Source organism: Denticeps clupeoides, chromosome 2 (genome assembly GCF_900700375.1).
Source record: "Denticeps clupeoides chromosome 2, fDenClu1.1, whole genome shotgun sequence".
In the NCBI taxonomy this organism is placed as follows: domain Eukaryota; kingdom Metazoa; phylum Chordata; class Actinopteri; order Clupeiformes; family Denticipitidae; genus Denticeps; species Denticeps clupeoides.
This window is the reverse complement of record NC_041708.1, coordinates 20,090,188-20,116,085: the sequence shown is the minus strand read 5'-3', so window position 1 is coordinate 20,116,085 and position 25,898 is coordinate 20,090,188. Positions and strand designations below refer to the sequence as shown.

General features: G+C 40.8%; 2 protein-coding genes across 5 annotated transcripts; both read right to left on the bottom strand.

Moving 5' to 3' along the window:
* Nucleotides 1–796: 796 nt before the first annotated feature.
* nherf4a (NHERF family PDZ scaffold protein 4a) lies at nucleotides 797–10,161 on the bottom strand. Of its 2 annotated transcripts, none has more exons than XM_028969729.1 (11): nucleotides 10,092–10,161; nucleotides 9,140–9,167; nucleotides 8,954–9,018; nucleotides 8,512–8,729; nucleotides 7,622–7,826; nucleotides 7,411–7,547; nucleotides 7,112–7,316; nucleotides 6,140–6,336; nucleotides 4,234–4,449; nucleotides 1,629–1,838; nucleotides 797–1,545 (listed from the first exon to the last, which is right to left on the bottom strand). In XM_028969729.1, the coding sequence occupies exons 1-11, from the start codon at nucleotides 10,105–10,107 to the stop codon at nucleotides 1,516–1,518; spliced, it is 1,527 nt and encodes a 508-aa protein (XP_028825562.1). In that variant the 5' UTR covers nucleotides 10,108–10,161; the 3' UTR covers nucleotides 797–1,515. The 2 variants fall into 2 exon arrangements, with proteins under 2 accessions (XP_028825562.1, XP_028825564.1); XM_028969731.1 differs by having other exon boundaries at nucleotides 4,240–4,449.
* A 204-nt stretch (nucleotides 10,162–10,365) lies between these two features.
* nlrx1 (NLR family member X1) lies at nucleotides 10,366–19,133 on the bottom strand. Of its 3 annotated transcripts, none has more exons than XM_028970701.1 (9): nucleotides 18,977–19,133; nucleotides 18,397–18,527; nucleotides 18,251–18,314; nucleotides 16,997–17,097; nucleotides 15,140–15,750; nucleotides 13,599–15,028; nucleotides 12,978–13,064; nucleotides 12,314–12,565; nucleotides 10,366–11,067 (listed from the first exon to the last, which is right to left on the bottom strand). In XM_028970701.1, exons 2-9 carry the CDS (start codon nucleotides 18,467–18,469, stop codon nucleotides 10,707–10,709), a joined length of 2,979 nt encoding a protein of 992 aa, XP_028826534.1. In that variant the 5' UTR covers nucleotides 18,470–18,527; nucleotides 18,977–19,133; the 3' UTR covers nucleotides 10,366–10,706. The 3 variants fall into 3 exon arrangements, with proteins under 3 accessions (XP_028826534.1, XP_028826536.1, XP_028826535.1); XM_028970703.1 differs by having other exon boundaries at nucleotides 16,997–17,074; XM_028970702.1 differs by lacking the exon at nucleotides 12,978–13,064.
* Nucleotides 19,134–25,898: the final 6,765 nt, after the last annotated feature.

Genomic DNA, 25,898 nt, shown 5'->3' with positions numbered 1-25,898 from the left:
TATTTTGCATAATATTTGTATTAAATTAGTATATGTCTTCTTTTAAGCTAGCTTTTACATTTACATTTAGAGCATTTTTTTACACACAGCCTTAAGATAATTTGTAATTGTTACAAAGACAATAAAGATATTCTGATTCTGAAAGTGGGTGAAAAGTGTCCAGAACTGTCCAATTTGGCAAACAGCTACGAACATGTCAATCAGCCTGCAACACTAGTAATTGGTCTTACCATATTCAACTTTGCAATGGAGAATTTCACAGAAATGAAGGACATTCAGCAAATAGTAGTCATATGTGACATTCTAGCTGCTATGTGTGCAGACATGGTGTGTTGTGGTTGGTGAAAGTTATTTTCACGAATGCCCCCTCAATTCAATAGACTCAGCTGATTCAGATGAGCCAAGAACCATTCAAATCGATCAATGCAATCGTGAGATATGCCGATGCATTCTTTCCAGAATTACAGGCAAAACGCCCAACAGTCCAGAACACACCACAGACATCGATGTTTCTGTAAATTATGAAAGGAGACCGAAATATGATGGCGTGGCAAAAACCTGAGGAGGTCTGGACATGATGAAATGCATCTCCTGGTCGGCATCCACAGCCACACACTGCAGAAAGTGGCTGGTGCCACTCTGCTTCACTTCTAAAAATAACTGATTCAAGCAATGGTATGAAACACAATAATGTAGATACAGTTCATTTATTGTATTTAGTTCTTTTTCCACACACACACACACACACACACACACATACGTTTGTAAAGTAAATTGTTTTATTGTTTGGTTCCTGAGAAATCTCAAATTACACATATGGTCACCAATGTGCACAAATGTTCGATACAGGTTTATTATTAGGGTTTGGTACTATGGGTTACTTGAGGTATATAATTTAATTAGTAAACCAGATTTAATAATCTAGAAATTTCTGCATTTGGATAACAGTGATCAAATGTAGTGCAGCTTTGAAAAAAAATTAATTACCAGATCCTGGATAGAAAAGCATCCGGATCATCCAGATTAAATTAGTTGGAACAACTGGGTCCTGAGAATAACTTGACGTTGTGTTTTGTGGCCCTTGTTGCCATTTTACCTTTTGTGCCACTTACAATTACACTTTTATCATGCATCATGCCATCACTCATTAATGACAGCAAATCTTAAAATGATTAAGTAAAACATAAGCAAATAGTACTGGCAACACAATTTGATGATTTTCACATTAAAAATGTTCTCTTTAGACTGGCATTAGCACTCAACTGTTGTGCAGATAAGTATTTCCGATACCACATATAAACAACACAATATGTTGACAATTTCTCTTACATGTAACACAAAATAAACACAAAATTTTACAGTAGAACACAAATAGTTTTACAGAAGGAGACACAGGGTGACTGAACTAGAAGGAAACACATATTACTTTTCACCAGCACTCATTATCATTTAAGTTCAAGTTCTGGAAGCATTTCTGACAGATGTACCAGCAGAACTTACCCGAAATTCAGATTCTTACATAAACAAAGCATTTGTTGGTGAAACCTGCAAAACATGTATTTGTTTTAATTTCCAGTAACTGTGAGCATAGTACAACTGCGCATGCCATGTCTTTGTGTGCAACTCACCTGACTTTTGTGGCAGATTTCTGTTGCTCTGTGTCTCAGTTCCTCATATCTTGCTCTCTCCATCACCAGCAGTTGGAGGGAAGTCCCACTTGTCCTGATTAACCTCACCACTTCCTCAATGTAATTCTTTTCCACATTCCTTCCATTCACCTCAAGCACTACATCACCCTGCCATAGCCCTGCTCTGGCTCCACAGCTCTCTTCTGAGACCTGCAGATCAAAAGAAGCATTGTAGTATAACTCTTTTGCCAGATTCAGCTAATTGTTGTAGCCCATCTTATTAAGCACCATATTGAAGAACAGTTAACAATTACAATGACCAAAATGAATTTGGTTCGTGTAGAAAGGTGGTCACATGCCGGCAAGTCACAAAAAAAAGCCTGGTAAATGTGGCAAATTGTAACAAAATTGGACACTGGGCCAGGGTGTGAGGTCATAGGGACTGAGGATGAGCAGAACTCATATTCTCTAGGTTCAATGTGTGATATTCCTCTACCTGTGGATTTTTAAGATCAACAGAGGACCTAATGACAAAACATTCCACACATTCAACCCCTGAAGCAACATTACAACTATCTCAAATCCCTCTAGACAGCCAGTGAAGAGAGCAAAGACTACCAGTCTGAAATCTATTTAGTCCATAGACTCAGAGTTACAGAACACCTCTCCATCAGTTAGGATCAATCTGGTGAAACAAGTCTCCCTGGAGACACTCAGGGTTAATTGTCTTGTTGAGGGACACAATGGTAGTAAGTGGGGTTTGAGCCTGTGATTGTGTGGTCTTCTGGTTCATAGGCTACTAACGTTCACTGATCCACTAACCCAACCCACTGATCCAAGATCCACTAATGTGATATAGATCAATCCTTTGCACTACAAGTGTTAGTCTAGCAGAACTCCTCATTGGGAGAAGAATCAGGATGATTCCCCCTACCCTGGAGAAAAATCTCCAACAAAAATGGCACAACCAAAAGAAGGTTAAACAAAAGGATGCTAGTGAGAAGACCAAACAGGCTTTCTGCTATAACAATTGCCTTCGAGACACAGAGTTCATCAAGCTGGATCAGGAAAAGACTTGGGTAATGTCAGCAGTTCTCACAACAAGGCACAATTCTGTAAGGGAACCGCTGCCATCTTTGGCCAGATTTGACCGTCACAGTCTCACCCACAGCTAAGATGAAGGGGGGTGTTACAAGACAACTAAATTCACGCATGAAAGGCAAACAGGTTTGTGTGAGGATTATTGTGTACAACAGCTCTATGTCACTATTAGACTTTGCGGTAGTTAGCGAGATCTTACAAGAGAGATTGTTGCTAAGTTTGCTGCTAGTGGATGCTCTGAGTCCCTGCAAATAAAACTGTGTCATTAAAAAAAACCACTGCAACAACAACAAGGCGCAATACACATTGTCAAAGACAGGGAAACAGTACATTCAATGACCGTGCAGTGACAAAGCGGATACAAGGTCCATTTATACAACAGAAGAACACACTTAGGAAATTAAGGACACGCATATGCACAATCCAAAAGTCTGGTCTGGAATACGGGACTGCAGCACCTCCCAAAGTCCGAGTTCTGACAGTTTCTCAAACAAAAGACTCAAACTTGCATTAGGAGGAACCCAGGGCCAACATTCAGCAGAATGTTATCCTTGGCATCTCCAGACTGCTCATATCTGCTCAGTGTGAACCTGCTTTAATCTGTGAAGAGCACAGGGCGCCAGTGGCGAATTTGCAATTCTTGGTGTTCTCTGGCAAATGCCAAATGTGCTGAATGATGTTGGGCTGTAAGCACAACTCCCATACCACCCTCATACCACCCTCATGGAGTCTGTTTCTGATTTTGAGCAGACACATGCACATTTGTGGCCTGCTGGAGGTTATTTTGCAGGGCTCTGGCTGTGCTCTTCCTGTTCCTCCTTGTGCAAAGGCGGAGGAAGTGGTCCTGCTGCTAGGTTGTTGCCCTCCACGGCCTCTTCCATGTCTACTGATGTACTGGCCTGTCTCCTGGGGCAGTGGTGGCCTAGTGGTTAAGGAAATGGCCCCGTAATCAGAAGGATGCCGAATCCTGATCTGCCAAGGTGCCACACTCCTCCCCGGACGCCTGTCATGGGTGCCCACAGCTCACTAAGAGTGATAAGTTAAAAGCAGAGGACACATTTTGTTGTGACCACTGTGTGCTGTGTTGTGTATCACAAGGACAATCTCTTCACTTTTTTGGTAGTGCCTCCATGCTATTCAAAAGTGACAAACTCATCAGCCAGAAAGCATAGGAACTGAGAAGTGGTCACCACCTGCAGAACCACGCCTTTATTGGGGATATCTTGCTAATTACCTCTAATTTGATTTCACAGAAGTGTGAGTGACTTTGAGTTACCTTGTGTTATTTAAGTGTTCCCCCTTTATTTTGAGCAGTGTATTTATTTTAAAGTGTATTTACACTCTGTAACCTTGGAGGTGTGAGGCCATGTACTATAACAGAACACATGAATATGTCTACTTAACTCATTTCTCTAGTATAATGGTATAAATTGTTACAAATATTTATAACTACTGACTTTTACATTGTAGTTCAGTTCTGATATGGATAATAACAGAGGGGTACCTTAACTATAAAGGTTCCTGGCTCATTCTGGACACTGCCCAAGTTAAAGCCAAAAGTGGATGAATCCTCTTTGTTGAGTACACAGAGCCGAGGGCTGGACAGTGTTGTCTGCTCCACATCACAAGACCATTCCCTATGTGATAAACTGCACAGAGAACACTTCTCCTCAATTAGAGGAAGGTCTTTGTCATAGAACAGTAGTGGACACAGGCCCAGCTATGGAAAAGGAAACATTTATGAATTAATTAGATAAATATTTCCAAATGACAGTGAATCCAGAAAAAATTCCCAGCGCATCACATTTTCCATATTTTGTTATGTTACAGCGTAATTCCAAAGTGGATTAAATAATTTTCCCCTAAGAATTCCCCATAATGACAAAGTGAAAAAAAGGTTTTGGCAAATTTCTTAAAAAAAAAACAAAAAACTGAGAAAGCACATGTACATACATATTCACAGCCTTTGCCATGAAGCTCAAAATAAATTGATCTCAAGTGCCTCCTGTTTCCCCTGATCATGCTTGAGATGTTTCTGCAGCTTAGTCCACCTGTGGAAAAAACTGTTGATTGGACAAGATTTGGAAAGGCACAGGCCTGTATATAGAAGGTCCCACAGTTAACTGTTCATTTCAGAGCACAAAGCATGAAGTCAAAGGAATTGTCTCAAGGCACAACTCTGGGGAAGATTTTTACTGATTTTTTTATGTTTTTACTTGCAGGAACTGGGAGAGTCAGGATAGAAGGAACGATGACGGCAGCACTGAAAGAAATAATCCTTTGAATTTACTTGATTTAAATGTGTATGTGTCATGGCTGGTCGCTGCTGGGTGTGCAGCCAGCGACTGTCGGCCTGACAACAGGGCCCTGATCATGCCCAGCCACCGCTGATAAGGAGCCAGTGATTGGTTAAAAGGGAAGAGTCGAGAGGAGGAAAAAGCTACTGTGTTAATGGGGAGACTGGACTCCATACCATTTTAGTGTTTGTGTTTTCAGTGTTCTGGCCATAATTGCCACACACCTGCAAGGATTGTTGAAGTTCCCTTTATTTCCTTTACTTTACTACCTCTTGTGCCAGGTTTTGGTTTTGCTTGTGTCCTTTGATTTGTGTTTATAATAAATCCTGTTTTTGTTCTGATGTCCAGTTTCTGAGCCTCCTTCACTCAACGAACCCAGGTCGAGACAGAACATCGGTCCCACATGATCAGAATGTGGCATAAATGTTTCTCTTACTCAATTAATTGTGACTCATCAATACAAATTATTTCAACCATGTAATATTGTCAAAAAAATGTTGAGTCAATATAATATTCAGATCCTCTATTAATGCATTGCATAATGTTACTTGATTTAATAATGCTCACATCACTGAAAGGCACTGTGTACTTAAGAGCTCTTTTCTAATGTCTCTGAGACCACTTTTTTGTTGTGGAATCCAACTGTATTTCTTACAATTAACAACAAACGTGTTATAGACACGCTACCGTCTTCTGGTTCATTGTTACTTGCAATATGTGCAATACTGTGGTCAGTAGCAGTCGCTAAAGCATTTCACTGCATATCATACCATGTTTGACTATGTATGTGACAAATAAAATTTGACGTCACCCTGTGAGCTGGGACCTGTCAGAAGGCTCTTAGCGGAGGACTTGTGCAGCCGGAGATGTGACACTAGACAGGCCAGCTATGAGGAGTTTTAGTCAATACCTCAAGTAAACCTTTTTCACTTGTCATTATTGGGTGTTTAATGTAGAATTCTGAGAAAAAAAATGAATATAATCCACTTGGGAATAACACTGTAACAAAATGTAGAAAAATGATGTGCTGTGAATGCTTGTATGTGTTTTATCAGTTCCATTTTACTAGTTCATCCCATCTCACCGTAACCAATCTGGTCCACTGCGACGTACCTTTGAGTAGAAGTCTCTCCCACAAAGAGAGATAACAGTCAGGGTCACTGTCTGGCCACTCTGGCGGATTCGGCTGACGATAGCCTCGTGTTCGGCATCCTCTACGGGCATCCCGTTCACGGCCAGAACAATATCTCCATCCTCCATACCCGCCGCCTCAGCAGGGCTGCCCGGGTCCACCTCCCGCAATACATGAGCTGCAATTAATACGTAACATTAAGCTTAAGTTATCGATTCATAAGTGCAACAACAGCATACTTTTGATTGAAAAGTGGGCAATATGCTGAGTCAAGAGGGGGAGGATGCTTTTCTCACCTAGATGTCTTAGTATTAATGTTAGTTTAGCATTTTTACAGTTGTAAAAAAGGCATTTTGCTGTGAAAGCAAATTTTCAAGGAAGAGCTCAGAAGGTCTTTAAATTAGATTAATTGTATAATTAAGTCCCATATAGTGTGTATGGAATTTGATTTTTTTTTTTACACAAATTCCATAAAGGTTATGAGTTCATTGTTGCTGTCAAAGTATGCTTTTCACAACTACTTTTTACTAAATCTCAAAAACACACATTACAGCAACACCCATACGTACAATAAACAAAACAATTATTTCTATGCTTTTTATATTGTGATAAAGGGTGAGTCTCATGAGCCTATAGTAAACATGTCTAATTTATATTTTAAAAAGCAATATTTTATTAATAGTAACTATAATATTTTCTATGAACAAAGGGCACTACAGAGATATAAAATTATCATTATAGAATAATGAATAATTTAATTCAATTCAATATTATTAATATTTTTTTATGCAATACTATTAAAGTTATGCATAAAATGTCAATATTTCTGGTTAATGTTGATAATTATGGTATTTGATTAAATTACATATTCAATAAAAAATTGTTCACACTGGTTTGAAAAGTCAGTGTTTTCATTTTTTCTTGTGTTTTTATTTTTGTTCTCTTTATCTCACCAATGAGTCCTGTTAAGAGCTTCTCTTGCCGTAGAAGAAATCCAAATCCTTGGGGTCCCTGTGTGAGGTGGAGGGTTCTGGGCATATGGGTCAGATTGTGACTTTTGGCCATGGTGGGGAGGATGGGCAGCTTCCGGTGGCAGAAGCACTTTTCACATTCACCGTCAATCACCAGGACCGTTAATTGGCTCCCGCATTTCTTAACCTGAGGTGGAGATTTTTATGTTTAATTTAGTCTTACTCATTTCAGAAGTATAACCAATAAAATATTAGGTATTTCACAGCTGAAATTGACCTACCATTTTTGCTAGAGCTGAGTGAGTGAGTTCTGACACCATTGCCCCATTGAGCCACAAAAGAGAGTCTCCATCACAGACTCCTGCTTTCTTGGCCGGACCCTCAGGCAGCACATTCACATGGTACCGGTTCTTCCCAACTAAATCAAGCAGTCAGCATGTAGACATATGTGTGGTAAAATGTTGAGGAAAGCGTGAAAACAACAGCAGTTACCTTCACTCTGGATGATGCTGATGCCCAGGCCATTTAATGGGTCTCTGACGATGTGGCAAAGACGAGGTCGGCAGCAGGATCCACCATGGTGCATTCTGGTCATGACCCTAAAGTCCAGGCCCTCAGTCAAGGCCGTCCGGTACTCACTTTCCCCCAGGACCATAAGGCAGAGCTGCAGCCCTGACGTCTGGATCTGACGCACAACCTGACAACAACCACAACAGTCAAGTGCATGCTGTCCAGCATCATAATTCCAATGTAAATAGTCCTGAAACAAAGTGATAGTGGAACAAATTTTTTTGAATGAAAAAAAAAGCGTAAGTCTTAATAATATTAATTTTATTATATTTTTATTTTAGTTGTATTGTTTTGTTTTATTTATTAAATTAATAAATAAGCAACAATTTTGTAAAGTATTCAGTTCATTTCAAGTAATTATAATAAAATGGTATGCTGGATTATATTACTTTTTATACTCATTCACTCGCTATCCTAAACATCTTAGTCCTGTTAAGACAGGGTCCCATCCTATGACACTGGCCACAGGGTGGGGACTCACCCCGGGCAGGGCACCAGCCCACCTCAAGGCACACACAAACACTACTCATTCTCACACACGTAACTATAGTCACTTTAAAGTTGCTTTGTGAGTGTGGGTGGACCAACACAGGGAGACCACGTAAACTACACATACACAAGGTCCAGGCCGTATTCAAGCTCACAACCTTGGCAGTGTGAGGCCACGTTGCTGATCACTGCATTTCTATGCTGTCCATATCTGTGTTTAATTAATATCAAATAAATGCTATTAGATGTGGATTTAAAACATGAGTGGCTCATTGTCCCTACATGGCCAAAATTGTTGAATATTATTAGTTTTGAATAAATACCTGCATGTAGTCCTTAGTGACTACAAACTCCTTGTTAACCTCCAGAATGTGATCCCCCTCCCTCAGGCCACTGCGATCAGCTGGACTCCACGGCTCCACCCGCCCAACGCGATGCCCTGGCGCCAGCCCTGAACACTTCCTACCCATGTGCAGGTAAAATCCAAATCCCTCACCCTGGTCCCTCTTCATCACACACAGCCGGGGCTGCATAGCAGATTCTGGAAACATTACATTGGTCATGGACATCAACAATGAAGTGTCTTCATCGATTTTTCACATCTTTGCTATTCTAAAAAATTGGCAGATTCCCACATCATTGGAGCATATAAAAATGTAAAGAATATCACAGGATTGGCGCCAAATCCTTTTCATTTTTTCAGAGTCTTCCCTTCAAGGAAACAAACCATCTTAATGTGTCCTCCCTGAAATGGGCTTTTCTTACCAGTGTCATCTGAGATGATCAGAGCTGGATTGTCAATCCCTTCTTTTGGATTAAAGATAAATCTCCTGAAATTTAAAGAACAAAACTGTGACTTTGTTACTGTTTAACTGCCTCGGAGTGAACATTAGCATTAGTTTGAGCAAAATCTGAAAGGTATTTGAGGTCAACATCCATGTTCCGACTTACTGTGGAACCTCCATCAGATCCATTAACCCTACAAATGACAAAACAAATTTGTCATGGGAGAGTTGTGCACTGTATACACCTGACAATTCTGCAAAGAGTTACATTTTTTTTTTTTTTTTTTTTACTTTAGTTACATATTACTCTGCTCAATGATTATTAACTGCCATTGCATGTGATGCCTGCAGAGGTGGACTGAAACTGCCTGAGACACCCTTCATTACAGATGACCTGTTTTTAGCATCACTATGTTATCATTAATTCCACAATATTGCACGGTTCACAGTTGCTGAATGAGATATTGATAATTTCTAAAAAAAAATTAATAAAAAAAAAAAAAAATAAGACTATTAATCTCAATAACACACTCAGTGGTGCTACGTGGTGTAATGTTACTTGAGCTGGCTCTAACAAAAGTTCACATTTTGTTTGACTTGAACAAATGGCTTCTTTCTCCATTAAAAGTGAGACACACACACGTTAGACCTTGGCCTGGGAGAGTTCTGTTTATGCTGTCTATAAAAGGCGATGTCAGCTGAGACGTGGAGATATCATGCAATCTTCTATTTACTTATCTTTCATTCTTTTTCCCCCCAAGTCACTCTCAAGACAGTTATCTAATTGAAAATTCATGTCTCTTACATCTGTTGCTCATACGTTACACTTTTTTTTTTTTAACACTGAATGCTATTTTGCCATAATTTCTTACTAGAAAACAGGTACATAAACACCTTGATCACAAGGTGACAAGGGTTAAGTTTACACTTTAACCATGGTGAAACAGTCTAAGAACACGGTATTGCTCTTAGAGTATCTTCAGCTTCAGATATTTACCGTTAATGCAGCTAGAAATAAATCTTAGATAGAAAACATTCAGAATGACTAGACAAACTGTGACTTTTCTGAAACGTGGCCCAGCGGCGTGGGAAGCATTAGTCGTTATGTATTTAGATACCTGTGGGGTACCTCATGGTCCTGGCGGGCCCGGCGATAATAATGGGGCAGTGTGCATACCTCAGGCCAGTGCTGGCAGTCTAGGGGAACTCTGTCAGTGTTGCAGTGTGATCTACCTGGCCTGACTTCTACCCCTCCCACAGTGCTAACCTGAGGTTAATGTTTAAATCTGCAGTTAAAGAGAGCAATGCTGTAGCTGTAGCAACCAATCAACTACGTCGGTGGAAACTCAGCTTTCTTTAAAAACCACATTCATATAAACCATGACACTGAAATTATATAAAGAATGTTTTTATTTTTAACATGAAAGTTAACATTCATTGCTATTAAAAATCACATTTCTCCATCTCTCATGTGCATATTATTACATCTGTTACCATTCATGCTGTACCTGTGACCTGAAGGGTCTTTTAGACGATGGCTAATGATAAGAGGAATTTGCTGCTGGATAAAAAGCAAACAGCTCATCACTCATTATTCACTGAATGTGTTTTTTTAATGTTAACGCATGAATGACAGCAACAGCAAATTGTAATACGATTCCAAAAGACTTTAAAGCAATATAAATCATTAGTTGCTCTGGAGGTTCATAGTGAGCATGTAGTTAATAATGGGATCAGTGGGGCCCGGACTTTGTGCTCAGAGCAGAAGCCTTCTCCAGCATGCGCAGCGTCTGCTTCACGCCATTCTCCACCCTGCGGAAGTACAGCTTCTTCCAGATGCTGTGCTGCTGCCGCCGTCCCCACTCCAGGTCCCGCAGGAAGACCATGAGCTGCTCTCGGACTCGCTCCCGTTCCCACTGCATGGAGTTCTTTCCAATGATGCTTAGGATGGGGTGCCACTGGTCTGAGATGTCTGTGCCCTCGGTCACCGACGCCAGAACTTTGACCTGCCTTCCAGTCCCTCCCTGCTTGCCACGTGTCCCTCGCACATATAGGGACTGCTTCCCTACATCGCTCAGCTGGTTCAGGTACAAACTGCATGGAAACAATGGACAGAACAATCAGTAAAAATCAGCTACAGTATGTAGTGCAGTAGTGCTTTGCATGCTGCTGTTGCTTTCTAACACAAACTCTCTCTTGTAAGATAATATTTATTAAATAATTAACTGATCTATTATATCTTTTTCTTTTTGCACATTAAAATATTACTGATATTTTGGAAATATATGTATATGGAGTAAAAAATGAAAATCAGAAGAAGAAAAAAAATCCGCTTGAAATTGTGCACCGCGGAAGGCATATTTCTCAGACCAAGGCACAGTGAGGCACCTCAATATGAAACAAGCGCTGGGTCCAAGAGTCAATTACCAGTCAATCAAAAAAAAAAAAATGAAAAAGGCCTACACAATAGCCAATCAGAAAATAGGAGTACTTTATCTTGGCAAAACATAACACAACAGCAAATGAAAAGGTATCTGAGAATTCTTCACGTTATTCTGCTACTTTAAAGAAAACTTCCAAAAATATTGTTGACCCAAACAAGTCATTCATCTTCTTTTTTATGTTATAACAAATTCACAATTTGTTTGAAACCAACGACAACTTGACTGCAGTTAGAAAAATTTTCCCGAAATATTTCCCAGTTTTTCAATACTGAGTGTCTGTATCCTAAACTTTTACAGCTGGCAGCCTGAAAGCATGTGGTAGTAAGTAGCCTATACAGTGCATCTGGAAAATATATTCATAGTGCATCAGTGTTTGTTGTGTTGCATTTATTTTAGAGTAAGGCTGTATGTAACATTAAAAAATGTGGAAAAAGTGATGTGCATTATTACATATGAGAAAGAAATAGAGTTGGAGGTGAAAAAAATAATTAAATGTCATTAAGTGCCCTAATGGCAACAGGGTTGAAGCTGTTGTTTAGTCATATCAGCCTTATATCAGCAGTTAAGTCTGATATATCTTATTTATGTTTGCTCGTGTTTTTATTGTGAAAGTGAAGTGACTGTCATTATGATGCACAGCAAGCACAGCACATGGTGCACACAATTAATGCGCTCTAAAACTCTTCATACATACCTTCTACAATTATTTGCAATTGTATACTATCAGATATACAAATAGTTTTGGTACAGTATATCCTACAGGGATTGTTCAAGACGAGATTCTATATTCATTGTATTAAAAGAGACGTATTTGTCTGTTTCCGTGTCTTTCTTATTCTGTACAGTTGTATCATTTGGGATGAACACAGTTTCCAGAATCTGAAACTGCCACTCACTGAAGTGTGTGAATGCTGGGGTGATCTCTGCAGGCGTCCACCAACACAAGGGCGGCACTGTCTCCAATATTGTTGTAGGCCACATTAAGCTCCTGCAGGACTGAATGAGAAGCCAGCTTCTCTGCTAGCTCCAGTGCTGCTGTGTCACCCATGCCAGTGTGCATCAGGAAAAGGTGTCTGAGTGAGCGGTTCCTCTGCAGGGCCTGCAGCAGGCTGCTGAGCCCACTGTCCAGTAGAGGGTTGTCGCATAACCTGCAGCAGGAGAAAGAAATACACAAAATCAGAAAATAACAACACATTCAAATGAGGAAATCCATCTTCAAAGTAATGTGAAATCAGAAAATATTATAGGCCGCACTTCAAAGTTAGACTGCTTAGAAGTGGTCTCGATTACACTCATCATGCAGTGCAAGAATCAAAATGCAACAGTATAAAGGAATTTGACTATGTTCACATTAAGCATCTAAGTGACTCCATTTAGAATTTAAGTTCTAATTAAAATTTTCTAAATGATAAAATACAGCCCAGAGTGTGATCATAATAACATGTATGTAGACATCCTATCTCAGAGGCAAATGTGTAGTATATTGATTATAAACATGCACAAGTGAATAAAAGAGCAACACTCTGGAGGTAGAGGAGGTACGACAGTTAACAGTCTTACTGTAACGATTTAATGGTACAGTTCGGATCAAGCAGCAGCTCTTTCAGAGTTGCACAGGCCTCTGGACCAAGGCTGTTAAACTGCAGACTAAAGATAACAGGGAAAAGGCACACACAGCTGTAAAAGCATACAGACATACACAGGCATGCACACAGCTAGTCAAAATCTGGGGGAAAAAACACTGCAAATAAATGACTTAATACATACACATTTGTATGTATGTACAAATGTGTATATAGTATTTAATAACACTTTAAGGTTGCAGTCTTATTGTAATCAATCAAATGTGCCATTATCAGGACCTACTATCCTCAGTGAGAAACGTGGAAGCAATATGCTCATAAAAGGTTTGCACTACACTAACTATTCAAAATGCTGTTAAACATTAGACACACGTACACACTCATCCATCTTTCTATTAAAGGGCAGTAAAAAAAGCCGACTGCAATGCAAGATGTTCATAAAACCTTGAGTTTGAACAATGTGCCCAATTGTCTGTAGGAATAAACTCTGTGCCTCTTTCACAGCAGACAAATGTGCTGGTAAGGTTTTATGAAAACCACCAATGAGCAACAGACAACACAGACCAATATACCACAATCATTAATGGCAGCCCCTCACTTGAGACTGCGTGTGTGTCGGAAGGCAGGGCACAGCATGGGCAGGAGTTCCTTGTTCAGATGGCAGGAGGACAAGACGAGGTCATTGAGAGTGAAGCTTGAGGAGGTGCAGCTCAACACTGAGCTCAGAACCACGCACTTGAGTGGTGTCATGCGCACAGTGGACAGGTCCAAGGTTTTGACAGAAAGTAGGACTTCAGCCGTGAGTCTGGGGTTCTGGAACTCATACAGCAGAACCAGAAGGTCCATCAGCTCCTCGGGTGGCAGCTTCTTACGGCTCTCCCTCACCAGATGTTTCTTGAGTGTTCGTGTGATCTGTGCCACTGTGGTGCTCTTGATGTTGCAGCCTAGCTGGTCCAGCAACCTCCTGTTGCCATAGTGCAGAAGGCCACCCATAAAGATGGGGTAGAGTTCAAAGGATTTAGAATCCAATTGCTGCTTAGGTGCCGGACCCTGAACTCCCAGGAGGCTCTGCTCCACCTGGTCCAGGACATCCTCGTTGTAACTGTCCTCAGAGCGAAACATTTCTGCTGCCATGGTACGAGCAATGTGGCCTTTGCTATAGCTGCTGAACTTTTCAAAAAGACTGGGGAACAGTTTCAGCAAGTTGAAAAGAGCGAATATTCTCAGAGGTATAAATTTGGAAAGAATTGTCATCAGGTTGGTAACATCATCACCAACTTGTCCAAATGCCACAGACACCTCCTTACTCAGTTTCTCCAACACGGTTTTATTTTCGCCCAGAACAACGTAGAGTGCGGCAAGGTACTCCTGCATGGCAGGAACGGCAAAGACAAAGCGCTTCTCATCCGCCTCGATGTGGTCAAATGACATTTTGCTTTCAACACTGGGTACGAGAAAAAAGTCAAGGACATCAGTACGGAACACGGCCAGCTGCTGAAGTTCCTCGTCAGTTTTGGTTTTGCCACCCACCAACTGCTCCAGATCCTCCACAGTAAACAACGTCCGCTTTTTTGATACCCCATCAAATGCAAGCTTCCCTACAGTTCGGACAATATACAACATTAAAGACTTTTGGTCATCTTGTGGGTTCATGCTTCCCCCAGTGTCAAGTATCTCCCCTCCAAAGTTCAGTCTCAGAAAGCTTGTGTAGATGCCAGTAAGGGTGCGAATGGGAGCCTTATCGTCCGTAAAATGCAAAAAATGTAGGGTGGCACAGGTCAGCCAGCAGTAGGAAGGCAGAAAGCAGGCGGCAGCCAACTGACTTTCACGCTGAAGGTTCAGGTAGAGCAGCTCCACCAGGGATTCTGTTTCCCTGCTTAGGTTTGTGGTGCTCTGGAGAAGTCTGCTTGTGAAATAGGCTTGCTGGCGATCGGGGTCATTGAAGCCACAGATCTGCGCATAACGAGTCACATATTTTTTAGGTATCCGTTCCAGGGCCGACAGTCTGGTAGTGACCAAAATGCTTGCCTGAAAAAAAGAACAGACAGCATTTGTACATTTGTAGAATGTCTAGTAATCAAAGTTTTTTCTTAGCTTACGCGAGCAACGCATTCCTTATAACACAAGGTGATACCTTACCTCAGGCAGGAGGTACTTCCTCAACAGATTAACCACAACAGTCCCTGCTGGAAGAGGCTCATTTGGATCACTACACAGCTCAGAGTTGCTGATGCGGAAGTCTAGTTTCATCTTCTCTATGCTGTTAAAAATGAACAGCACTTCTTTAGCCTGGTTAGCCTCGCCACTCAGCAATGGAGTCCTCCGCAGGTGCATGTATTTCCTGCCCACCAGGTCTCTCAGGGAAGATGACTTGGACAACTGAGAGAGGTCTTCGCAAGAGAAAGGCACAAGCAGTTTGAACTGGGAGAGTGTGGAACCGTCACACCAATCTAGAACCAACTTCCTCACAACCGTGCTCTTCCCTGTTCCAACGGCTCCATACAGCAGGACATTCATCCCCTGGCCCATGCTGTCAGAGGTTGGCGCAAAGAGTTGTTCAACTGCAAGGGAAGGACCACAGAGCACGTTGGTCTTGAAAGGTCCATACTTAGCATCTTCAGGATTCCTTGCCAAAATTAAAGGGTCTATGTGCATAGTTTCAGGTGAGAAGTATCCTCCAAACTGCATCTCTTCTTGAGGTAGGTGACTGAACCATAACTTCAGTTTTTCCTTGTGAATCTCAATGGGATCTATGAACATACATAAATGTGCCAAAATATGATAAAATGACAAAACACGTGGATGCTGCATTACAAAATATATAACAGTATACAGGTACCAAAGCTTTAATGGTATAGCATTAATGCCAGTTTATGTTTAGGTAAAATACAGTCATCTAGTAAAGAAAATTAGATTAATATGTATATATATTAGTTTAATACTAGCTGGAAGACTTTGCAAGTACCAAAGAATCACAAATTAAATTGTTATTTTTTTAATATATTGGCACTTTTTAGCTATAGACCACTGAAGACATTTGACAAACAAACACGGTTTTACAGGACTGTGCACAGGATCATAATTGACAGCACACAAGTAAATAGGTAAAATCTTTCCATGTCTTAAAGGAATTTACATTTACGGTATTTATCAGACGCCCTCATCCAGAGCGACTTACAATCAATTTAGGGTTAAGTGTCTTGCTCAGGGACACAATGGTAGTAAGTGGGATTTGAACCTGGGTCTTCTGGTAGATAGGCGAGTGTGTTAGGCTCATATTTTCACTAGGCTACTACCACCCTAATTTAATAAAAATGTTTTTTGGCAACCATCACATAACCATCAACTATCAGTGGACTGGACCTTGGACAAACATTATCTAACAAATGTTCAAATCAAATCTGAAGAAACTATTAATTGTATTGACTTTTCCAAAAAAAATCTAATAAGACCATCTGGAAATTTGTGCAGAATTTTAATAGATTCCCTCATGAATAGAATGGGATGGACACACTGACTCCAGCGAAAACATGATTCCTCAGTTCAGGACTGTCACCAGTAATACCTGTACTTCATAAAGAGGGAAATAAATCTGATCGAACACAGGATGTGACGTTGTGAGCTAAAATCAAGCCAGAAAAGACTAGAAAATCAATCCATTTCCAGGTCACAGAACGAATGACATTTCTCAGAAGACTGGTACTCTTACATCCTACATTTACATTTACAGCATTTATCAGACGCCCTTATCCAGAGCGACTTACAGTCAGTAGTTACAACGGCAGTAAGTGGGATTCGAACCCGGGTCTTCTGGTTCATAGGCGAGTGTGTTACCCACTAGGCTACATCCTGCATCTACCTACACTCATGTGGTTGACCAACAAACAAGCTGGATTCATGTGACTGTTCAACAGATCACCAAGACTCTGGATTAGGTGTATGTATACATGATGTTCCTATCATATGACATGTTAACTCATGGCATGACAAACTCACCTTTATCTCTCATGCAAAACGTCCTTGTTTTCAAAGAGCTTACTGAACCAACTGCAGGCTGCTCCAGTCTAGTCCAGGCTGCTTTATGCAAATGTATCAAACTATCAGAAGAAAAGTACAATTCTAAAATCACAATTAATGTTGATGCTAAACCAAAATTCATTTACAAGGCTTAAGAAAAATCCATGCTCCCTTATATGAACATTAATGTTATGGTATTTGCAATATCATTTTATAGGGCACAAACAAGCCTTTTGGGTTATTTCCGGGAGAAATGGAAATGTAGGACTGACTAGAGTCCAGATGAGATGAATGGGACGCTGTGGTAGCCATGCAGGTTTTATTGACCTTTTAACACATTTTAAGTGAACTGGATTATATTGCCAGCTTTATATCGAGAATAGAGCACTTTCCTTAATGTTTAATGCTTCCAGCTGGTTTGCTTCATATGTGTTAATGCTTCATAATATAAGTTAACTGAACTAACAGGATGTTTCTGTTCATAAAGACATTTTAACATGGTAAATCATAAAAAAAAGACTATGTTTAACTGCATGTGCTTGCAGATTTATATTAGTTTTTTTGTGAGGGGATTTCATAAAAAGAACATTACCTTTATTTAGGAAAATTACTTATAATTGTGATCTAATGGTTCAAAATCCTTCTCTTGTGTGTTTTGTTATCATGATGAAACTCCCTGAAGGATTTGGCTAGAACTCAGCAATACAATAGAAACATTACTCATGATGTCTGACTCAGCAGATCAGCAGTCACACCCCTATCTCACATACAAGCAGCCACGATCTTAAAATGTCAGATGTGGGTCACATTCCTTTTGAGCTTCAGCCACTGTACTGTTACAGTTTATAGCACATACAGGTTTAAAAGCTCTTACCATCACTGTATTACATTTAACCATAAAAACAAAGAAAATATGAGGTAATTCCTTGTTTTATAACACCAGTTTAGTGGGGTGAAGCCAGGGACGTATTATTACGGAGGCTGAACCTTTCAGTGTCTGTTTACTGACACGTTGTAAGCTGGACGAGCTTGTTTTAACTGGAAAACCAGTTCAAACAGGTCCTAGTGATCAATTTACTATCGGTTATTATCGGAATTCATCGGTTATTATCGGAATTCACGATTAACATGCATTTTATTTTGGGTCAACTGTATTACGTTATGTGGTTGAATTTTTGTTCTGCGGTGATGCATGAGCCCTTGTAGATGTTATATGATGTTTCCACACCTTACCTTGGAGACAGGGTTGACTTTCTGAAACTGTGATGTTGGTTTGATGGGATTTTGAGGTTCCCCTCTAAAAAGAAAGCACCGGTCACGATTATCTGGCGAAATGTAGAAACGGGGTTGCATGGAGGCAGAGTCACGGAGGAGCTTACCTCGCCAAAGGCCCGGACAGCTCCACCTTCTTCTCAGGACTCGTGGTCCCCACCCGCACCGCCACATTGTCATGCCTGCATTCACTGGCCCGGCTGAACTGGGCTTCAACCAGTGGGTTTTACCTGAAAGCCTGAAACATGAACCCATACGTCTCTTCTGCACTTCTGCATTTCAGGAGGATTAGCAGGGAACGTGGACAGTCTCCACAAGCCCCGGCATGCCCCGCTCACTTCACTACCTCCTTTATTCTGAAAGGTGCACAGACCCACAGCCAAGGCCATGATCTCTACAGGCAGAGGCTCATTGGCGTGACTTTGCCAAGTCCCCGTTATTTCCTGTCACAGACAGTCTGTACAGAAAACACACAGCCGCCTGCCTGTTGGGTCGAATATAGAACAGAAGGCAGCTGCGGACACGCGAGGGTCATACGCGACACAACTAAAGCACACAGGCGACCTTTCCACGATCTCTCATTTTCATGCGCGCTCGTTTCGGTCACAATAACTTTGAAATGCATTTCGGATACGTCGCAGCCACACGCCACATATTTCGTGTTGTGACATAATAAAAACCTCTTACCCGGCGACATATGATTATAAAATCCGGCTTGCCATCTTGTCAAGTGACAGTTTCGGACTGGACTGCTGATCCTTGTCTGGACTTCAGCGCCGTTTATTTACGGCGAACAGTCGTGACGTCACACGCACTTCCGGTGTGCGGACCGCTGCGCGCGAGTCGCCGTTTTCGCTTTCTGATTCGTTTTAGAATCCTCCCCAGACGCGCCGTGTCGTGTCGGATTGTCCTACCTGGTCAGAATTTCCTTCCGCAGCATATTTTATAGTGCAAATGCGATGTGCAACTTGTTTATATAATAATTTTACTATTATACTGTCCATAAGCCACAAGTAGTATGTTGTGATAGCTCAGAAACACCCATCAGACCACCAGTGTTTTACCTGTTTATTAAGACACTTTATTGTCCAAAAACCACAGGTATGTTCTGATAGCTCAGAAACACAAGTATTTGGTGCTGTACTTACCGTGTTTTCCTTTAAGTACTCCAACTAAACGTAGAAAACCGTGCCACGGCAGCATGCATGCGCAGTTGCTTTTGGTAGGACGATTCGATAAGTAGGATGAAATTATAGAACACCTGCCCTCCCGACAACCTGAACTGCTAAGGTGGTGTAGGTTGAAGGACATCTGAAGAGTGAAGATCACTGTCCACTAGATGAATTGAGTGTGTGTGTGTGTGTGTGTGTGTGTGTGTGTGTGTGTGTATGCACCCTGTGGTGGCTGGACTTGGACAGCCATGAGTGAGTGAAGCTTCCAAAGTTGCATGCTATGAAAAATATTTTTGTCAACAACAAGATTGATTACGTCAATCCGCGGGGTGGTAGTAGCCTAGTGGGTAACACACACACCTATTAACCAGAAGACCAGAAGTTCAAATCCCATTTACTTCCATCATGTCCCAGATTAACCCTGAATTGCTCCAGGGGGGACTGTCCCTGTAACTACTGATTGTAAGTCGCTCTGGATAAGGGTGTCTGATAAATGCTGCACCAAGGTCTTCATCAGCACAAGTGAGGTTTAGTGAGGAACCGGTAGCCAGTGGTGGAGGAAGTACTGAAGCTTAGTACTTAAGTAAAAGTACAAGTAACCTGCAAAATATGTACTCAAGTAAAAGTAGAACTGCTACATCAACAATCTTACTTAAGTAAAAGTCCTAAGTACTTACTTTTAAATTTACTTTAAAGTATTTTTTTTAAGTAAAAGTACTCACACATTGTCTCAACATCTGGGGTGTGCCATTTTGTAAAAGCATAGTACATATACTGACTTATGCCTGTGCTGATGTCATTGCTCATAATAATTAAAAGCAATTATACAGTATATGTGTATTGGAAAGTTTGGTGTGCTTATTGTGCGTGCACTCTGCAATACTGTGTGTACCTTAGAATTATGTGGATGACAAGTTATCTACTAGGTATGACAGACAGAAGGAGAAGACGTTGAAAGAAGAAGGACGTTGTATTGAAAATGTTAAAAAATAAAAAATAAAGAACGAACGTGAACTAGTTCATTTTTGAGCTGTGAACTTTGTTCAAAATTTAAAAAAATTAACTATGAACGTGAACTAGTTCTTTTTCAGTGTCAACTGGCACAACACTGAGCTGGACATTATGCTAGCAAAGACATTAAGCTATCTTATCTGAGCTAATAAACCAGTTTATAAAGTGAAGTGATTGTCACATTTTTATCCTACCAGCGTGTTAAAAAAAAATGAAGCTACACTGGTGTAATTTTTATACTATTTCTGTATGTCAACATACATTTCACTAGATAATATCATAACATGTCATAACATACTCAACAGAAGTGGGACAAAGTCATTGCTTTTCAAGTCACAAGTAAGTCTCAAGTCCTTGCCCTCAAGTGCCAAGTCAAGACAGGCAAGTGTCGAGTCAAGTCCAAAGTCAAGACAGGCAAGTGTCGAGTCAAGTCCAAAGTCAAGACTGATAAGTCTCAAGTCAAGTCCTAAGTCCTGCAGTTTGAGTTTCGAGTGCTTTCAAGTCTTTTCAACCGCACAATAATAATATATTTTCACCGATCGTGTATGCTTTTAAAATCTATTGTTTTATTAAAACAAGTGCAATTGAAACTGCAGAAATAAATAGTGCTGACATTGCACTATTAACTTCATTTTTAACATTTAACTCATATTTTTAAAGAATATTCTTCATTTTAAACCACTGCTTTACAGAATAAACGCATCTGAAAAAACAAGTGCAACTGTAATTATTCGAACAAAAAGTGCTAACATTGTATTTCCATGACATATTGCATTTCAATTAATTCCACAGCAGTTTGTCCTGTCCTGTAACAAATACATGAACATAACAGACTTAACCGCGGGAAGTGGAAAATAAGATGTACTTGTGTTTACCAACTGTTTATTCAGTTAAATAGCTGCATCCATGTTAACACGTCACGTTTGATGTGGTAATTTCACAGTTCGAAGACTCGTTCTCGCCCCCTACAGTGCAATTCGGCTAGGTATACATCCGCGCTAAAATATCAAGGTGAAAGTCATCATAGTGTAGCGGTTCTTCTTCTGCGTTGTGGAACTTTTTGATTTAGTTTCTTGAACCACAAATGATGAGCTGACACCCAAGAGATTTTCTGTGCAAAGTGTATTCTGTACAAAAAGCAAGATCGCGTCAGAACATCGCGTCACATCGCGTCTTTCTGCACCTCTCTCTCTCACAACTCACGCCATGTGTCCAAGAGAACTGACATAAAGCATTCACAATTTACAATACTGCATTCCTGTACAAAAAGCAAGGTCGCGTCAGAACATCACGTCTTTCTGCACCTCTCTCTACAATATACAGTATTAAAAGAACATAAAAAAAAATATTCACAAAATAACCCACATGCAAAATATTCCTAATATGTACATAAATTAAAATGAAAGAAATAACTTTTTGCACACAAACCCCACGCACCTCACAGCTCACGCCATGTGTCCAAGAGACCTGAACTGGGTCTCAAAAACAAAATAAAAGTCTTTAGAAAATAAGAACATAAAAGACACAAGAAAGAAGAAATATACTTATAAATCTAACCATTTAACTTCGGCTGTCAGGATCCGGTCCGAAATGGGGTTACTCTGGTCCGGAACAGGATCCGGACCGGAGTTTAATTGTTGTCATTACCACACTGGCCCGAAGCCGTCTGCGCTGGAGAACCGCCGCTCGTCCATCTGGAATACTGGACCATTCATTCATTCATTCAGTCATTTATCATTCCTCCCTTTTCATCTCATCCTTTCTGGTTTTCGAATCGATTCCGTTCGATTCCTCCTGTCCACTCGGACCATTTAGACTGTGTTTGGACTGTCCTTCCTCCTTCATGGACTGCTTCGTCTGGCCCGCCAGGCGTCGTGCCATCGGAGGGGGGGATTCTGTCAGGATCCGGTCCGAAATGGGGTTACTCCGGTCCGGAACAGGATCCGGACCGGAGTTTCATTGTTGTCATGTGAAATGTTCCCTAATCGTTTTCACCTGTGTTAATTGTATAAAGCTGCCCTGTTCGTTTCTGTCCGCTGTCAGGTCTTTAACGTTATGTTCCATGTTCACCAGTGTCTACGTCTCGGATGTCTCCCCTGTCTTGTGATTCACAATTAAACCCCGGTTTCGTGATGTCAGGTGAAAGCGTCCTTCATTCCACGTCTTCTCGTCACTCCTCGTCCTCCTCTCCGTGCACCCACCGCGTCATGCCCGCATGGACGTGACTCCGGCACAATAGCTTGCGTAGTATAGACCCAGCTCCCAACCCAACTTTGTGAATAGATTAACGGTGATATTTTTTTATCGCCGATAAGAGTCTCACGTTAACGCAGCACGTTTTTATCGCCCGATAAGAGTCTCACGTTAACGCAGCACGTTTTTATCGCCCGATAAGAGTCTCACGTTAACGCAGCACGTTTTTATCGCCCGATAAAGAGTCTCACACAGCACGTTAACGCCGATAACGGCCCACCACTAATATGTATGTATTGTGTGTCTTTGTTGGTGGCTAAAATACACGTTGCTGCTGACCGCCGTCTACTGTGTGCGATACTGTACATTGGCTAATGTTATGTATAAGTACCTCATCCTACCAGGTTTAAAAAAAATCACTTTAATAAGTGTACGAATTAAGGGAGTGAACTCGCAGTGGACAGATTACCAGTTTGCGACGTTAACAGTGAGTTTACAGCCTCACTGATTTAACTACACAGCAAAGAAAAGTTAGCAAATAAGCGTTAGCATTCACTCAGAACTTACCGTTCTTTGTGCAACTTCAAATGTTGAATGAAGTTGGAAGTTGTTGCATCTCCGTCTGTAATCTTCGACCCGCATGTTTTGCATACTGCTATTCGTTTTTTGTTGACCACCTCGTAGTTTTTATATCCGAACGAAACTATCTTTGGTATCATTTTGTCTAACTGGCGCGTTATTTGAGAGTTCCACTGCGTTGGTTGTCCTGTAATTTGATTGGATGGATGCTGTTGGCTCAAAACAACGTGGATCTAATTTGATTGGATGTAGGTTTACTATTCACAGCAAATACGCGCACAGACGCACATATACACAGACATTGAAAGATACAGAGCGTTCGGTAATAACATACGTTTTAATATTTGGGTTTTCTGGGAAACAGCAAGTCTTGTCAAGTCAAAAGGCTCAAGTCCAAGTGAAGTCACGAGTCAATGATGTTAAAGTCCAAGTCGAGTTGCAAGTCTCTTTACATTTTGTCAAGTCGAGTCTAAAATCATCAAATTAATGACTCGAGTCTGACTCGAGTCCAAGTCATGAAACTCGAGTCCACACCTCTGATACCCAAAAACATAGTATACCATAGCATAGCTTATAGCAAATTTGAAGGGGAGTTTTTAAATGCCAACAATTCTTAATGTTGAGGCAGGCATGGGATGCAAAGAAATCGCAAGGACTCATTCTTTGCTCCTTTGTACTCAAATACATTTCTGTCATGATCCGGACCGGCAGGGGTGACTCCGGATCCGGAGTCCGGACCGGAGTTTCATGTTCGTCTCGTATAATGTTCCCTGATCGTGTTCACCTGGTGTATATTTATATAATTGTATAAAACTATCCTGTTCGTGTCTGTTCGCCGTCAGGTCACTGCGTGTTAATGTTCCCTTGTCGTGTGCAGTTTGTATTAAACCCCTGTCGTGTTAAGTCGTGCATATGCGTCCTCCTTCATCGCCATGTCCAGTCCCCACGTGACAATTTCTTAAATCCGGCCCAGGATTTCTTTGTGATTCAGAGCTCAGTTGATGCAGCTCTGGGTCCATGAGGAATGTCTCGTCTACCAGCTCGTACTGCCATCATTGGAGCTAATAAATAAAGTAAAGTAAAGTAAAGCTAATAAAGCCTGATTGGTAGGAAATGGCAAACAACGCCAGAACGCAATAGGCGAACTATTTTTTCATGCAAGATTTTGAGGAAATTGTGTTCATAAAATGTAACGAGTAACGGCATAAATTGTAGAAATGTAGTGGAGTAGAAAGTACAGATAATTGCCACAAAATGTAATGGAGTAAAATAAAAAGTATGCATTTTTATTTTTACTTAAGTAAAGTATAGATAGGTAAAAATGTACTTAAGTACAGTAACGAAGTACAAATAATTTGTTACATTCCACCACTGCCGGTAGCCATGTTGTAATGATTCTGCAAGCATAAGCTGTTCTGTAAATATAAATGTTATACTTTATTTATTTTATGCATTAGAAATAGATTATGACTGAGACACCTTGATTAATTGAGTCTAGGAGCAGGCACATTCAAAGGAAACAAAGGTAATAACCACACGAGGCATGCTTCATGAGAAAGGTGAAGTGCCCCGTTTTTTGGCTACTGAACTTCTGCCATTCTGGTGAAATGATAGGGAGACAGACCCACTGTGAGTTGTACAAGGGAACAGCAGAACCAGAGGGGTTTTGTTTTGACCTTGATGGTGACACCTACAGTCCAACTCCATCCTCTGGTGTGGCTGCAGTGGCTGGAAAGGCTGAGGGTTGTGTCTGCTGATTCCTATTCAGCAATTCTTTTCTCCCCAAAAGTCGGTCTGAGATGGTATGTTGCAATCAGTTCATATAAACAAACAAAAAGTGGTTATAATACATAATGTGGTTTCAAAGTGATGCATTTGAAAATAAATGTACACCTCCAGATTTCTGTTGCCTGGTTCCAAATGCGAAAATGTGGTGTAAACATGTGTAGTTGTGGTGTAAAAATGTGTAAATGTGGTATAAAACATGTATATAGAAGTCTAATCCACAGCCTGTTGTGAATGTATTGAAGCTGTCATGAAGCAGACAAGTCACGTGGAATAGTAAGATTGGATTCAAAAAGGCACTGTTGGATTTGGACCCCCAGATGTGGTGCCAGTGGTTACATGTGGTAGGGTGCTTTAAGTGGAATCCTACCAAATGACATTGATTTACAACTCCAGTGTCTGGGAAGAAGGGCACGAGTGCACTACAGGTACATTGTTCTATTAGAAAAGGCTTGAGGGCCAAGCGGAGAGGTCAGGGCTGCGGTGGTGTGACTTACTCTGCCCTTTTTCAACACCTTGCTGAGGAGGAGCTGGTGTGCAATGCATCAATGAATTTGAGACTGAATTTGTCCATTGGTGTAAGTTATTGCTGTATGTGTTTGATTGCCATTATAAGTACAAACATCATTTTTTCAAAATCAATTTGCTACACATCATTATCAAAAACCCAGTTTAATGAAGAACTTAGATTTTAAAAATAACTATCATGTATCGGCAGTGCTGTGTTGCTTACTGTGACATACTAAAAGTACTTCCTTAACCTATAAAAGCATTTTCCCCCAAATGATCAAATTCAGAACTTCCCTGTTTGGCTACACTGCCAGTAAGGTCAGTATCCAAAACACAATAATCAGTAAAACTCAACAAAG